The sequence below is a fragment of the Rousettus aegyptiacus genome, unplaced genomic scaffold, assembly GCF_014176215.1.
Source record: "Rousettus aegyptiacus isolate mRouAeg1 unplaced genomic scaffold, mRouAeg1.p scaffold_m13_p_11, whole genome shotgun sequence".
NCBI lineage: Eukaryota > Metazoa > Chordata > Mammalia > Chiroptera > Pteropodidae > Rousettus > Rousettus aegyptiacus.
Genome location: NW_023416286.1, coordinates 46693972 through 46708099, shown reverse-complemented (window position 1 = coordinate 46708099; position 14128 = coordinate 46693972). Strand labels below are relative to the sequence as shown.

Sequence of the window (14128 nt, the reverse complement as noted above, 5' to 3'; positions counted from 1 at the left end):
GCTCCAGGTAGGGTTAAAAATGAGATGGGATGTAGATGAGAAGCACTGTGACAGTGAAAAGAACAATCTTGGGGTCAGGTGGCCTGGTGTTGACAGTGCTTGTAACTAAAAGGTATGACATTAATTCATTTTCCTAAATTGTTATTCAGTCTTCATTACATAGTCCTTTCAGGTATGTGTCTTTCATTAAGAAGGGCAAAAAGAGTTTGAGGACAAGAAAATGTGCCTCAGGGACAATTTGCTGCCTTCAGTCAGGTTATTAAAGATTTTGTCTTAGTCTCTGCTGATTCATTCTCAGATCAATTTAAGAAAAAACCTCAGAGCTGTATGCTCAGCATCCTTCCTTAGTAATTTCTCCAACAGTGTGAATAGATTTCTAGCAGTATAACCACATAATCTAATTCCACTATCAGATAAACAACCTGAGGTGGGATTATACCAAAGCAGCTACTCTGCAGGGGAGTATCTGAACGTTTTTTTTGGTTTTATCCATTTGGCAAGCTCTCTCTTCATTTCCGTCTTAAGATTTGCTATTTTCATGATGCCTTCCTATGATGAAGAGCTAAAGACAATTTAAAAGCTTAATGGCTCCTTTATGTACTAAGATAAAGTTTTTTCTTCACTCTGTAATCTCCTTCCCACATTTTTGAGCTCTGTTAATTTCTTAAGTGGGTCTTCAATAATCTGTAAAAGTACTTCTCGAATATGTAGAAAAGAATATCCCTGTCCTTTAGCAGCAATGCTTGCCTGTTAGGGAGAAATAAAACAAACAAACAAACAAACAAACAAACAAACCATCACACTTAAAGCCAAGCAAGCTGCTGCTTAGGTTGAATGTTAACTGCCTGCTTAAAAAAAATCACAACTATTGATATTATTTGCAAAGAAGTTTAATCATATTCACATATAAATTTATATGCATCTGACCAACTGGTTTCTTCTCTCTGGAGCCCCACATAGCATTTTTTATTCCATCTACTAGAACACTATCTTCTTCTGACCTCTGATATGAATATGACATAGCCATAACCTGAATGAAAACAAAACCGCACTCGCAACTGTAACACAATATTGCCATTTGCATTCAGGTCTCACTGCTCTAACAATCAAATCCTGAGTACATTTCTTCCTGACATTTCCCTTTTCTCATGCAGGCAGGGTAAAAGGCCATCTTAAAATGAAGTGAGAAGAAAACGAATAATGTCATGTACAGAGCAAAACACTTTTTGGTCCTAGATCTCTACACTGGAAAAAAAAGAAACTAAAAAATGTAAACGAGCAAATGAAACAAGGAGCTCTTGAAGTAACTACTTATTCAAATAAAGACTGTTCATCTCCATTTTGCATTCTATGGAGAATGATGGCAGACCTGATCTGCAAGGACTTTCTCCTTGATTATTTGGTTCACCCACAACTACCTGCTAACTTAAGAAAGTGATTACATTCAAAACCGAGTGTTTCACAAGTTCTCATCTGAAAGTTATGCGAGGACTTATGTTTTTAAAAGAAAAATTTAAAGTTTTTTTTCTCTGTGTTACTCCCATGTCAGGCTTCAGCATGCAGTGGTAACCCACTGCCCAAGCACAGCAAATACACACATTTTCGATTTATATGGTTTGTATTTGTGACTTTCTAGGAAAACCTGAGGAAGTATGAATTTAATTTCTTCATTTCAGTCTACCTTTTGTTTCTCTATTGTTCTCTAAATGAAGTTTGTGACTTCAATTAAAAAAAAACACTTCAAAAAGCTTCCTTTTGCATAATAATATAAGCAGAAGAGGTCACAAAGCTATAATATACACAAAAAGGACTGGGTTTGTAGAAAGTGCTAAAAAAGTCAACTCGAAATTCTACATTTAAAAGTCCATAAAGCTCACTTAGGCGTTAGAACAACTCCCACTCTACTACCCCTGCCCCAGTGGAAAATTCAAGAAATGAACAAATGCACCGTCCGGTTCCAAACCACCAACAGGGTGGTCCTACAAAGACCTGTCACTCACAAGGCTTCTGGCTCTGCGGGCTCTGGTTATTCCAGTTCCCAGCGGCCCCATCCAGCTTGGCCTTGTAAGGGTTTTGATAATAGCCAAGTATAAAATTAACTGAAAAATAAATACACCCTGTTTGGATTAATGGAATTAAAAATTTTGCTGTTAAGTAAAATGGAAAGAAAATCGTCCTTTGAAACCCAGGGATATGAAATTTCTATATACCCAAGATAAATAATTTGGGAGACTGGTAATTTTATCTGGATAAAAGGCTAACTTTAGCTCTTATGGGATAAAAGTTTGTCTGTCTCCCACTGAATTTTTCCTTATGGATATCACTTCTATAATAAAATTTTAGATTGTTATGACATTTTTATACAGGTCATGCTCTTAATCTTTCAGTTTATATTTTGTTTATGCTTCTGAGCGTATTGGAACTCCCTGAAGTCATACAAGGTATCCCTCTGAGGCGCGTTCCCAGAGTTCTTCATTATAGCTTGTCTGTCACAGACTCACAGCTCCAAAAAGGCCAATGTCAGTCATAAAGAAACAGGGTCAATCTTTCCAGGAAATTTTAAAAGTTGGATTTTAGGAGGCTTTGAAGGACCTTTGCTCTAAGCTACCTTCCTCCCTAATCTCCCATGACATTTCATCCCCAAGATTTATAAACTGCTTTTGAGCTTAAAGCGCTTTTATGCCTTCTGTATTTCTAGTCCAACTGTCCCTCTAAGTGGGATATATCATAAGCTACCATCTTACCAGTTCTGCGTCCAATTTTGAACCTGTCTTGGTAACATATCTTTGAACTTGTGGAGTCAGGGCACTGAGCAAATAGACCTTAGTTAGCTAGATCCCTTCCTCCATCCAGGTCTCAGGTTCCATGTGGGCAGAGTGAGGGGATGCAGTCACTTTCCACCTGTAAACCTTCAGGATTCTCTAAGTAGGTGATAGCTACTTGGAAGCAAGATATATGGAAGAAGACACAATACTGAGCCTTGGAAGAGAAAGGCGAACCATGAGGTGGGAATAGGGCACTAAAAGGAAATGGGAGAACCAGCCATGATTTATCTATTTCGCAATTTTGTCAAAGGCCAGACTTGGTCAGGGAAGAAAGCTACTGTGAAAGTACTCTGCATATTCCTCAGTGTGTATGATCAGCATTGTGTCTTCTGTATATCCTGCTTCAAGTGCATGCCTCAAGTCGGGACACAAGCAGACAAGTTGTTGATTGCTCCTGCAAGAAGTCTATCACACGAACGAAACCAATTTCTAGCCTTCTAGTGAATGCTGTGCTGAGAGTTCTTACAGCAAACAACTCTTGGCTGGTATATGATTTTTGGTCTTAATATTTCCAGAGAAAACTTAAAAAAAATATTTCAAGTTTTCATTGTTAAGTCTATTGAACTAGATACACCTAAAAACCTTAATAGCCAGCTCCCCATAAAAAGCTTCTTCATCTCAGATCAGTACTAAAGCAAACCAGCTTTTAAAACTCTTACTCAAAACATACAGATTCTTCTGGAAAATAGTAGGAACAAACCTAATGTAGTTGGGCAGAGATGAAGTACTCCAGGTAAAAATAACAAACAAACAAAAGCATATCCCTCCTCCCTTTTCATTGTTCTGATTCCAGCGTCAGCCCAATAAAGGAATCAGTACCAGCAGTCGACAAACTAACATATGGGAAGGGCCATTTACCGAAAAGTGTAAGGCAGCAGTCCGCAAACTTTTTGGCACCAGGTTCTGGTGCTCCTAGTGCTGGGGAGAGGCTGCAAATACAGATGAAGCTTTGCTCACCTGCCATCTGCTTACTTCTTGCTGTGTGGTCTGTGTTCCTAACAGGCCACAGACGGTACCAGTGGTGGCCCTAGGGGTTGGTCATCCCAGGTGTAAGGAAACTGGGAAGGAGGCAGTTCACATCGTTTGCATGAGAACTTTCTTTGTAAGGGAAATGTACTTAGTTTTTTCCTATCTCACAAGCTCCAGATATGAAAAAGCTACAAGGCACTCACACCAGGTGGGCTTCCTCTTTATTGTATCTCCATCCAGAAGTAATAATCAAAATATTAAACAACTGGTACAGCACAGGCACTGCTAAATCAGAATGGACACCAGCTGCAAACCACCGTAAAGCCTTATAGGTGCACAATAGCTGCGTATCATACCTCCTCAGCTTCTAGTTCTTAAAGTAAGCATAAAACCTGTACCCCAGCCTGTCATCATGCCTCCTAATCCCTGGCTGACTTTTAACAGGTTGCCTGGTCTACACATGTGCTAGCCAATACAGCAGTACTCACCTCATGTGGCTACAGAGCATGGGAAATGTGGCTAGTCTACACTGAGATATGCTACATGTATAAAATGTAGAGTAAGTTTTGAAGACTTAGTAAGAAAAAAAGAAATGTAAAATATCTTAATGTTTTATATTGATAATATGTTGAAATGATAATATTCTAGATATATTTTGTTAAATTTAAACGTCTTACTACAATTAATCCCCCCTGCTTCCTTTAAGTTTTAAATGTAGCTACTAGAAAATTTAAAATTACACATGTGGTTTCATTACATCTCTACTGGATAGTGCTTGCTGGTCTAGATCCCTTGACATCTGCAAATTGAAATATTCTTGTTCTGTGTTTTACAACCTTAGTATTGAGGGAGTTATTCTAATACTCTAATTGGTGTTAATATGACTCTCTTAAAAAATATGTATAGGATTGAAAGAGACCTTATAGACTAGTTTGCCAAATCTCATTTCCATTTTATAGACAGAAAACTAGGCCCATAGAGGATAACTGTGTAACAAACACAACAAGGATAAAACTCAAATGGCCAAACTCCCAGTCTCGTCATTTCTCCAAAGTTACTATTTGATTACTGCAAGTATTTGCCTTTTTCCAGCAGACAATACCTAAACTCAAAGCAGTGACTCTCATCAGAGCAGACATTTCCGACATAAGAAGGGACTTAGGGACAGGGTGTTCAAGTCACATGACTAGCTGTTTATTCTGTCTGCTAGGGTGTGACCCTAATTCTTTTCAATCATCTATTTAAAACGTGATTCAAAGGATCCTACTGCTAAGCTTTTCCTCCTTTTGAAAGCACATCATCTTTACAGATTAAATCCCAAGCTTCTCAGCCTTCTTTCATGTCATATGAAGTGCAGTGCCAAATGGCAATGCAAGAATTTAGTCTCTATTAACTGGACTTGAGCACTGAGACAACTGCTGATCTGAGGTCTCTAGCTTTTGACTCACAATTATAATACTTAGCATACTACAAAAAAAGTGTTTAAATTTCTCCAAGAATTCTATTAAACTGCAGTATCTTAGCTTCTTAGATAGAGACATGTAATTACCTCGTGATGTTTTCTGTAAAGGAGATGGCACTGGATTCCAGGCCAGGCTCAGTTGCTAAGACTGAAACTTGCTACTCATCTTCTTTAAGTAAGTTAATGAAATTTCTCCTTTGCTTTCACTAGGGAGAAAAAGGGCAATGACTGCTTCCTTTATTCTTTTATGATCAAGGCCACTTATAAATTAATAGTTAGATCATTTCGTTTCTGAGGTTGATCTGCCTCGTGATGTGTGGCATTGTGTTAAGATATGCCATTGCACTGCTGCTGCGAGAGAAGTGGTCCATAGTGTCCTCATTACTTATCCGATGTGGACAAATAAAAAATGAGCAATCTGAGGAAACAGGGCTAAGGTCACAACCAGATAATTTGTTCAAAAAGAAATAGATCAGACTACCCCCCCATCCTGCGACAACCAACCAAACAATACAACTGAAAATTTTATATTATGTGCACTTCTACATATACACTGTTTTGACTTTCCCTAATGATGCTGCGCAGAATGTGCTCTTATACTTAAATACATCAATTTCAGAAGGAATCATGTCATTTTACATGCTGCCAAAAATCAGAAATTCAAAAGATGCATCATGCCTCAAGGATGTCCTAGCTTTTCTAGATTTAAAATGTTATCCCTTAAGATATTTATGTGTTTTGATATAGTGGACATATGTTCTTTCAAAAATTCAATTTCCTAGCCATGTGGTTGCTGTGGGTCCTAATTATCTTTAAGCCAAAAGCCTACTCTACTCCAGGTCACAATTCAGGAGTGGGCACTTGGCTGAATTCTAGCCCATTATGCCAAGGGGATTTTACTCTGCATCCGGGTCAAGGCAAGAGGGAAATGGACTTACCCCACTGCTGGATTAGAACCTGAAAACACAAATACCTGGAAGTATCCACTTTCTAACCATGAAGGGACAGCTGATTCCCAAGCCCGCATTCAAATATCTGAGACAAAAAGCACAGAAAACTGGCTCAGCCTCCGCCCAGGGATGGCAGACGCGAATGTCTTCAGGGGCCAGGCCAACAGCACCATGCAAACACCGACCAGAGCTGATGTGATATGGAGTGGTGACGCGGGAACTGCATGTCTTCCCTAAACGCATTCGTGTTGCAGTGGAGACAAATACCGCGCTGTGCTGGCCGAAGAGGCATGCTGACATTTGGTCTGATGGCCACATGAAGTTCACTGGCATCGGGTCTGCCACCAGGTTTCTCTACAATGACCCTTAGGAGCTTTTATTAACTTGACCCTCAGTAATCCCTCGTCAGTAAATGTCTTACAGCCCAGTCATTTTTTAAAAAATTAAGATATATACAGTACATTGTTTTTTTTTTTTTTTTGACATAATGCTATTACACATTTAACAGACTACAGTATAGTATAAACTTTTACACAGGGAACCAAAAAATCATGTGACTTGCTTTATTGTGATACTTGCTTTACTGTAGTGGTCTGGAACGGAATTTGCAGTATCTCCAAGGTAGTCATGTTTTCATCTCTAGTCATGCTTTTAATAGGTTTGGGTTGCTGCACAGTTTTTCCCTACTCAAGTCTTTGAATTAATTACTTAAGTCACTGAAAACATCTTATGTTACATGAAAAACATCCTGGAATAAATGGTATCTTCGCTTTCTAATTACTGTTGTTTCAAAGGCTAAAGAAACATAAAGCCAAATTTCTGGGGCCAACTGTAGTGCTATCAACAGAATTTCTTGGACTGTTTCTTTAAGGGCCCAGGAGTTTCCTGGCATAGTTCAAGCTACTATGCTTTATAAAAGTTGGATCTTTGGAAGTTTTAAATCCCATACAAACCATCTGTCACATCTTAATAAATTTTCAAATGTACCAAAACCATGGAGATCAATTCTAACTTTTTAAGTGCAATGAGAACTGAATAAAGTAGAAATAAGTTAATTTAAAAGGAAATGAAGCTATTTCGTTCGCATATTTTTTGAAATCGGTAAATAAATGATGGTGAGTTTAACATAGACGTGCGAAGCCTAACAACTCTCTCAAAAATGAGATTAGATTCCAAGTGAACTCTTCTAAAAAAGTCACAGCTTGTAGACTTAGTCAAAAACAAAACGACCCTCCTAATTAACAGTCAACAAAGAAAGAGACATGCATTTAGTTAATTGTAGCCCATTCTGAGTGAAGTTTGCTGCTTTGAATCTCTTTCTAACAGGCTAAGATAGATGGAAGTCTCTTTGCTCTCTGCAGAATTAAAAAAAAAGTCTGAACCTTCTTATTTATCAGAATTTCTAATCATTTACTGTCAGGGTTTGGAGAATTTCGAAGGCATAGGAAGAGCTGTGAATTTGGCCCACCACAGGAATTGTTTGTACTCAAAACACCTTGAGAAATAAACTAAAGAAATGCAAAAACTTAGGAGCAACCCATAGTGTTATTACTGACAGCCTAATGTTCTAACAAAAGTGATTTTTCCTTACCAAGATGTGAAAATGATAAAAAATGCTTTAAAATCACAGGGTGGCCCTGACAATAGGAATAGGTGAGAGTTAATTCCTGCCTAGGATTCTTTCTTGGTGGTGACAAGTCTGCAGGCAGATTAAAGCTCCCCTTCTGTCACTGCCCATGTGAGGCCCATGTGTGTCTACACTGAACTGTAGACACTCCTGTTTATCCTCTCCTGCCTATCAGGTTTGTTTTCAGGAGAGCTACTAAGCATTCTCAGAGGGCTACTTCCTCTTATGTTATCTTTTATGTACAATAATACGATTCTATTCATTTGTTCAATGAATGCGCACTGAGCATTCATTCCAGGTTCTAGAAGCTGAGGACAGAGCAGTGAACAAAATACACAAAGCAGGAAATGAAGCAGCCTGCCCAGGGAAGGCTGCTTATAAAGCAAAGTACTTAACACCATGCAAGCAAAGGATCTCTCCCACACAGGACACACATAGGACACATTCTGGTGGCTCAAATAATAGCAAAGTGGACCTACCAGATACACTACTTCAATTTTAAGCTAGTGAAAAATAATGATACACTTTTGAGAAACAATTACTTTTATAAAAATCTTTTAAGATAACATTTATAAAGTGAGGTGCCCTTCTACCTTCCCGGTAGACACAAGCTAATGCAGCTTAACAGACAATCCAACATGCTTGACATATTAGCACAGGAGTCTGATTTTAATGAGCCGAGCCGAGGGTCCTGGCATGCAATCTGCAGGCTCCTTGACATGACAGTGTGATGAAAGCAAGACTCTTATCCCCACAAAAGCTGCTCTAAGTTCATGTCAGGAGATGACTCTTGGCTGGCTCTTGCTGGGTTACATTTTCAGGGAGAGGGCACCAAGGAGACTCAAAAGCAGAAGTGCTTCTAGCAGTGCCAGCCTTTCCATGGTCTTGCAGCTGTCCCCACCTCCTGGGGACAGGTCTCAAGCCTTCAGAATCAAGGGTGCAAAGCAAGGTGTTGAGTGCTGGAAGCCTGGGACTGAGGTGCTGGGAAATTTAATTAGCACGTGTGAAACTAAAAGAACCTACAGCTGAAAGCCTCTCCAGAAGTGTGAAGATTATGATTGCTTTTTGAGAACTCTCATTTCCCAAGAATGAACAAGCCTGGGGAAAGACGAGCTGCTGCTTAGGTTTTTTTGTTTGTTTTATAAAAATATTTGTTCCAGTCTTTTGTTGATAAGGCCCCCATAGTTTGTGTTAATAAACTTTTACCTTTACTAAAGGAATGATTTCTCTTCATCTTCCTAGAACAAGGACTTGCTTGACCCTGAAAAAACCTAGTCCATGGATCTGTAGTGGATCAAATGCCACATTTTAAAACAAAAATTTTGTAACTCAGGAAGAGACTTAATGCTTCCATAAAATCCTGTCCAATTCAACAAGCAAGCATGGAGTAAAGATCAGAAATGAATGTGTGGTTCCTATATTCCAAAGGCTCACAGTCTGGCGCAGGGGGAGGTGTTACAAAATCTACTATAGAGACAAAGATGAAGTGAAATAACTTTAACATAAAGCCAAATGTGGCAAGGATTGTTACAGAGCAAACACAACTAGTAGGTTTAGAGCAGGCTTTTCATAGGAGGGATTCGGGCTACATCATGAAAGATAAACAGACTTTCAGAAATGAAGATGAGGGGAAGAGCATCTGGGGCACAAGAAAATAGATAAACAAAGGCATAAAAGTATGTTTGGAGAAAGTGGGCAGACATGTGACTAATACACACGGAGGCTGTTGTGGGTAGACCGATGCTGTAGACAGAAGGAACCCAAGTCCTCTCAGATTAAGGATTGGGAATTTGAAACCAACAAATAAGTGCTGGAGAGGATGTGGAGAAAAGAGAACCCTCTTGCACTATTGGTAGGGCTGTAAATTGTTGTAGCCGATGATTCTAAGTTTCAAGCCTGAGGAGGAAACAAGATGATAAGACGGAAATGAAGGGATGATGATGGGAAATAAAATAGATTAGAGCTACAGTGAAAAAGAAGAGCCAAAGATAGAGTCAGCACACCCTACAGGGGGAAAAAGGCAATTTAACTGTCATAAAGTGGCAGCTATCGGGGGAGAATCAGAGGATCCTGCATAGCCCTAACACTGTTTAATTTGAGAGAAAATGTAACCAAAGGTTACGTATTCTATACATATTGTTTTCGATTTGCTTTTAAATTTTCTACCATTCCAGAGTTAATGGATCCTCCACATCCTTCTTAATAACTACACTTGCTATCTTGTATATGAAGGTGCCACCACATATCAAATCTCCTTCCGAAGGGCACTAAGTGGTAAGAGGAAGGGTACACTGGTATTTGCCAACAGCAAGAATGTGCAGGAAAAAGCTGATGCTTCATGGCACCCTGTATCTCATTTTTCTCCACTGCATTTTTTTTTTTTTTTTTTTTTTGACTAAAACTGCTGGAAGCGACGCGGAAACATAACAAGCAGCTGCCCACCCTGGCACGTCCATCTATTGTTGTTGTGTTTTTTCTCACAGTAGGCTATTCCGACCAGGCAGGCTATTCGTTTTTAAGCACACAAACTCATAACTGTTCTTTGATTTTTGTTTGATGCTTAAATCGAATTATTAACGAAGGGGCTGCCATGACCCAGACCATGCACAGGGCTCCCAAGTTAGAGCGGGGCGGGGTGGGGGGGGGTCAAGGCACACTTCCCACACTTTTATAGTAAAAAAAAAAAAAAAAAATCCCTGATGGAAAAATTCTAAAAATAACTCAGGTACAGGCTTTTATTACACTTAGGCTCAACATACCTCAAACTCCAGATAGTGCTCTTTCAGTTTGTACTCATCTATCTCCTTGGCTTTAACTTTCTTGTCTGGTGGATAGGAGCGATGCTCAGCCAGCTCGGTGGTAATCTGCTTCAGCTTGCTTTCATGAGATTTCAGCTGTTCCTCCTGTAGAAAATATGAAGCCATTTAGTGTCTGGAAATAAATCAATAAAAAAATCATAGAGTACTTTAAAAACACTTTATGGAAAATGACTTTAATTCATCAAAAACAGTCCAATGTGCCTCAGTTGCCACATCTTACCAGATTTCTCAGGCCCACGTCCGAGGCCGGCCTCCTTAACCAGGCCCCGTCACAAAACCAAATGCTTTCAGAGCCTTTTATCAGGTGTAACTGTCCCCGAGTTGAGAGCAAGCCTCCTACGATACACCAATAGGCAAGGCACCCACTGGACAGTTAAGCACCCATCCTGAATGCCACATAATTTGGCTTTTCTACTTCATGACCACTCAGCAATTTTGCTAGTTTCCCTATCTGTCACAATGGAAAAAAATCATAAAATAACTGAAGAGTCTATCTGCATTATTTTTCCTTTTTTAGACAAGTAATGCCACTAAGAAATAATTCTCTGAAAGCTATCAGGTGATATTCTGAAAAAAAATGCAGCAAGCTATACATTATTCTGCCAGAGTAGTAGAGGTTCTGACTTCCTTCAACTTTACTGACCCAAAGTAGTTATTTGATTAAAATGTTCCTACAGAGAAATTACTGCCTGAACAGTATTATTACAGGAACCATGCAGCAAGGCAACATGGTTGATCCTATGTCAAAGAATTTCCATTCTAGGGGCACCATTTAGACCACCTTAGCAATAGCTACCTAATGAGAGACGCTATAGAAACACTTTGGCAGAATTTTAAAAATGAAACAAAGAGATTGGAATTTTCTCGCATTCCTAAAATTGCACGACTGCTTTGCTTACTATTCCACTTTCACATGTAATTATCTAAATTCTTACTGAGTGTAAATTTCATATGTACAATAAGAAATAAATGGATGAAAGCAAATGAAGAGGAACTGATTCAACAAGGTGGTAAATACATTTTGTATAATACCCACACAATTTCAAAATATAAACATTGTATTGTACTGTGAGAATAGTTAGAAAGACTACCAGAAGTGCATAATAATAAACTCTAAGTAAGATTATATAACATCACTGTAAACTAAAGAAAAAAGATATTCGGAAATTATGAGTCACATATAATATCTTAGGGATTTGTGATAATACATATCTTAAAAGCCAAACAAAGGGAAAAAAATCCTAGTCTAAAGCCATCAAAATAGAAGAGAACAATGAAACATTTTTAAAAAGCAGAGTATGTGAGTGAAAAAATGAACAATAAAGGTGGCAGGAATAATAAGTGGTGTGAATCAAAGATGACAAGACTCACTTTTAAATACCAACTCGGTAAAACAAAACACCTAAACAAGTTTCAAAAAAGTACAGAGGGGAAAAATAAATTAAACTTGATTAGAGATTTTAGAAAGAGGGTCTACATCTCCAAGCCTGTCATTTCTATACTGATAATACTGAATGAAAATGAGAAATGTTTCAGGTAGCTTTTATTTACAACTTCTCATTCATCTTTCTATTGCTTTCTCCAAGGAGAATACAGACTAAGTTATGGACTGGATGTTTGTGCTCCTCCAAAATTCACGTGTTAAAGCCCAGTATGGCTATATTTTATTTATTTATTATTATTACTTATGCCTACAGCCCCTGGTACAAACCACGCCTGACCCTGCTTAGCTTCCGAGATCAGACATCAGAATTGTTCAGGATGGCATGGCCGTAGACCATGGACTGTAACTCTACTAGGGCGCGAACTCAGGACCTTCTGTGCGTAAAGCAGACGTGCTAACTGCTACACTATGGAACCATGTCCTAGTATGGCTATATTTTAGACATGGCTTCTACGGTTGAAAGAGGTCATAAGGGCATGGCCTCATCTCGCAGGATTAGAGTCCTTGTTAAGAAGAGACAAGAGAGCACATACTCTTTCTCAGGGCAAACACAAGAGAAAGGCCAAGTGAGGACAGAGAAAAAAGTGGCCATCTGTAATCCAAAGGGACAGCCCTCACCAGACCCCAACCCTGCTGGCACTTTGATCTGGAACTTTCAGTCTCCAGAACTGTGACAAAAATTTTTTTGTTATTTAAGCCATCCAATCTGTAATATTTTGTTGTGGTAGCCAGAGCTACCACAGTAATAGCTTTTTTTCTTTCAAAGTAATTTTCTTTCATATATTTACTACAACATGCAAATTATTTAATAGAATTTTTGACAGAAGTTATTTGGTTAACAGACCACTTTGAAAAATAAAAACATGACACATATTTTTTGTTTAATGTTTCGGACAAATGAAATGTCATACTGAATGATATATAAAAAACATTCATGTATCTAACACCCAGTTCAAGAAGTAAAATATTAAAAAAATAAGTTGAAACTCCTTGTATTTATCCACTCATTCCTCTTCTGTGCTATTCCTATACAAATGTACGTATCAATACAAATGGCATGCTGTATAGGTTTTTATACTTAATAAGCTTCCTTTTGTAACTTTTTTCACTTGACGTATTTTTGACATTTATTCGCATGTATGCTAATTCCTTCCTTTTAATCATTATAGTATTCCATTGTAAGACACACGACTTCACGGAAGGATATTTAGGTTCTTTTCAGGTTTCTTTGGACTATTATAAATGATACTATACTGAACATGTTGCCTAATGAATATGAGCAAGAATTTTCCTACAGTATAATCACCAAGAGGTAGCATGTCTGGGTTTTAAAACATCCACGTCTTTAAGATGACTCTAAACTGTGTTCCAAAATGTTTCCACCAGTTGAGTTTACTTTTCCAAGTTAGGCGTCAAAGTTCCCATTATTCTATGTCCTTACCAAAATTTGATATCACACTTGCAAATTTTTGTTAATTTCATGGGTATGAAACCATTAACCATTGTAACTTGAATTTATATTTTCCTGACTGCAGTAGGATGAACATTTTTGCGTAAGTTTACTGAGTTTCTTTTGTGAACTGGCTGCTGAAACATTGGACCTATTTTACTTTTCGGTCCGGATTTGTAAAGTATAGTGATTTATAGTATATTTTAAGAAAATGAATTCTCTTCTTTTTTTTGGTTAATGAAGTCATTATAATCCAAATACTAACTTTTTTTTTTCAAATAAGATTTTAGATAATTGGGTAAAAGAATTTACAAAATTCTCTGTAGTTTTGGACTTTGCCTGTGTAAACATTGTTTTAGATGTCTGCTTCTTACAAACGCTTTAGATCTAGGCTTCTCAATTTTGAATATTCAAATGTCTCTTTCTTGTTGAGTAAATCCCAATTTCTACTTATTTTAATGAGGAATCTGTGCCAGGACTATAATATGCACAGCATATTGTATTTGTCACTTTCCTACCAAAACCAGGATTTACTAGGGTTTGTTCACTGTTTATAAACCTGACTATGGTTTATAAACCTAT

At 38.1% G+C, this 14128-nt stretch overlaps 1 protein-coding gene across 8 annotated transcripts in view; it reads right to left on the bottom strand.

Moving 5' to 3' along the window:
* The window catches only part of PSD3 (pleckstrin and Sec7 domain containing 3), a 487816-nt gene that overhangs the window by 14520 nt on the left and 459168 nt on the right, over positions 1–14128 (bottom strand). For all 8 annotated transcript variants that reach the window (XM_036228767.1, XM_036228768.1, XM_036228769.1 and 5 more), the window contains one exon: positions 10593–10736. In XM_036228767.1, coding sequence (XP_036084660.1) covers positions 10593–10736 — 144 coding nt within the window. The remainder of the gene's footprint in view (positions 1–10592; positions 10737–14128) is intronic.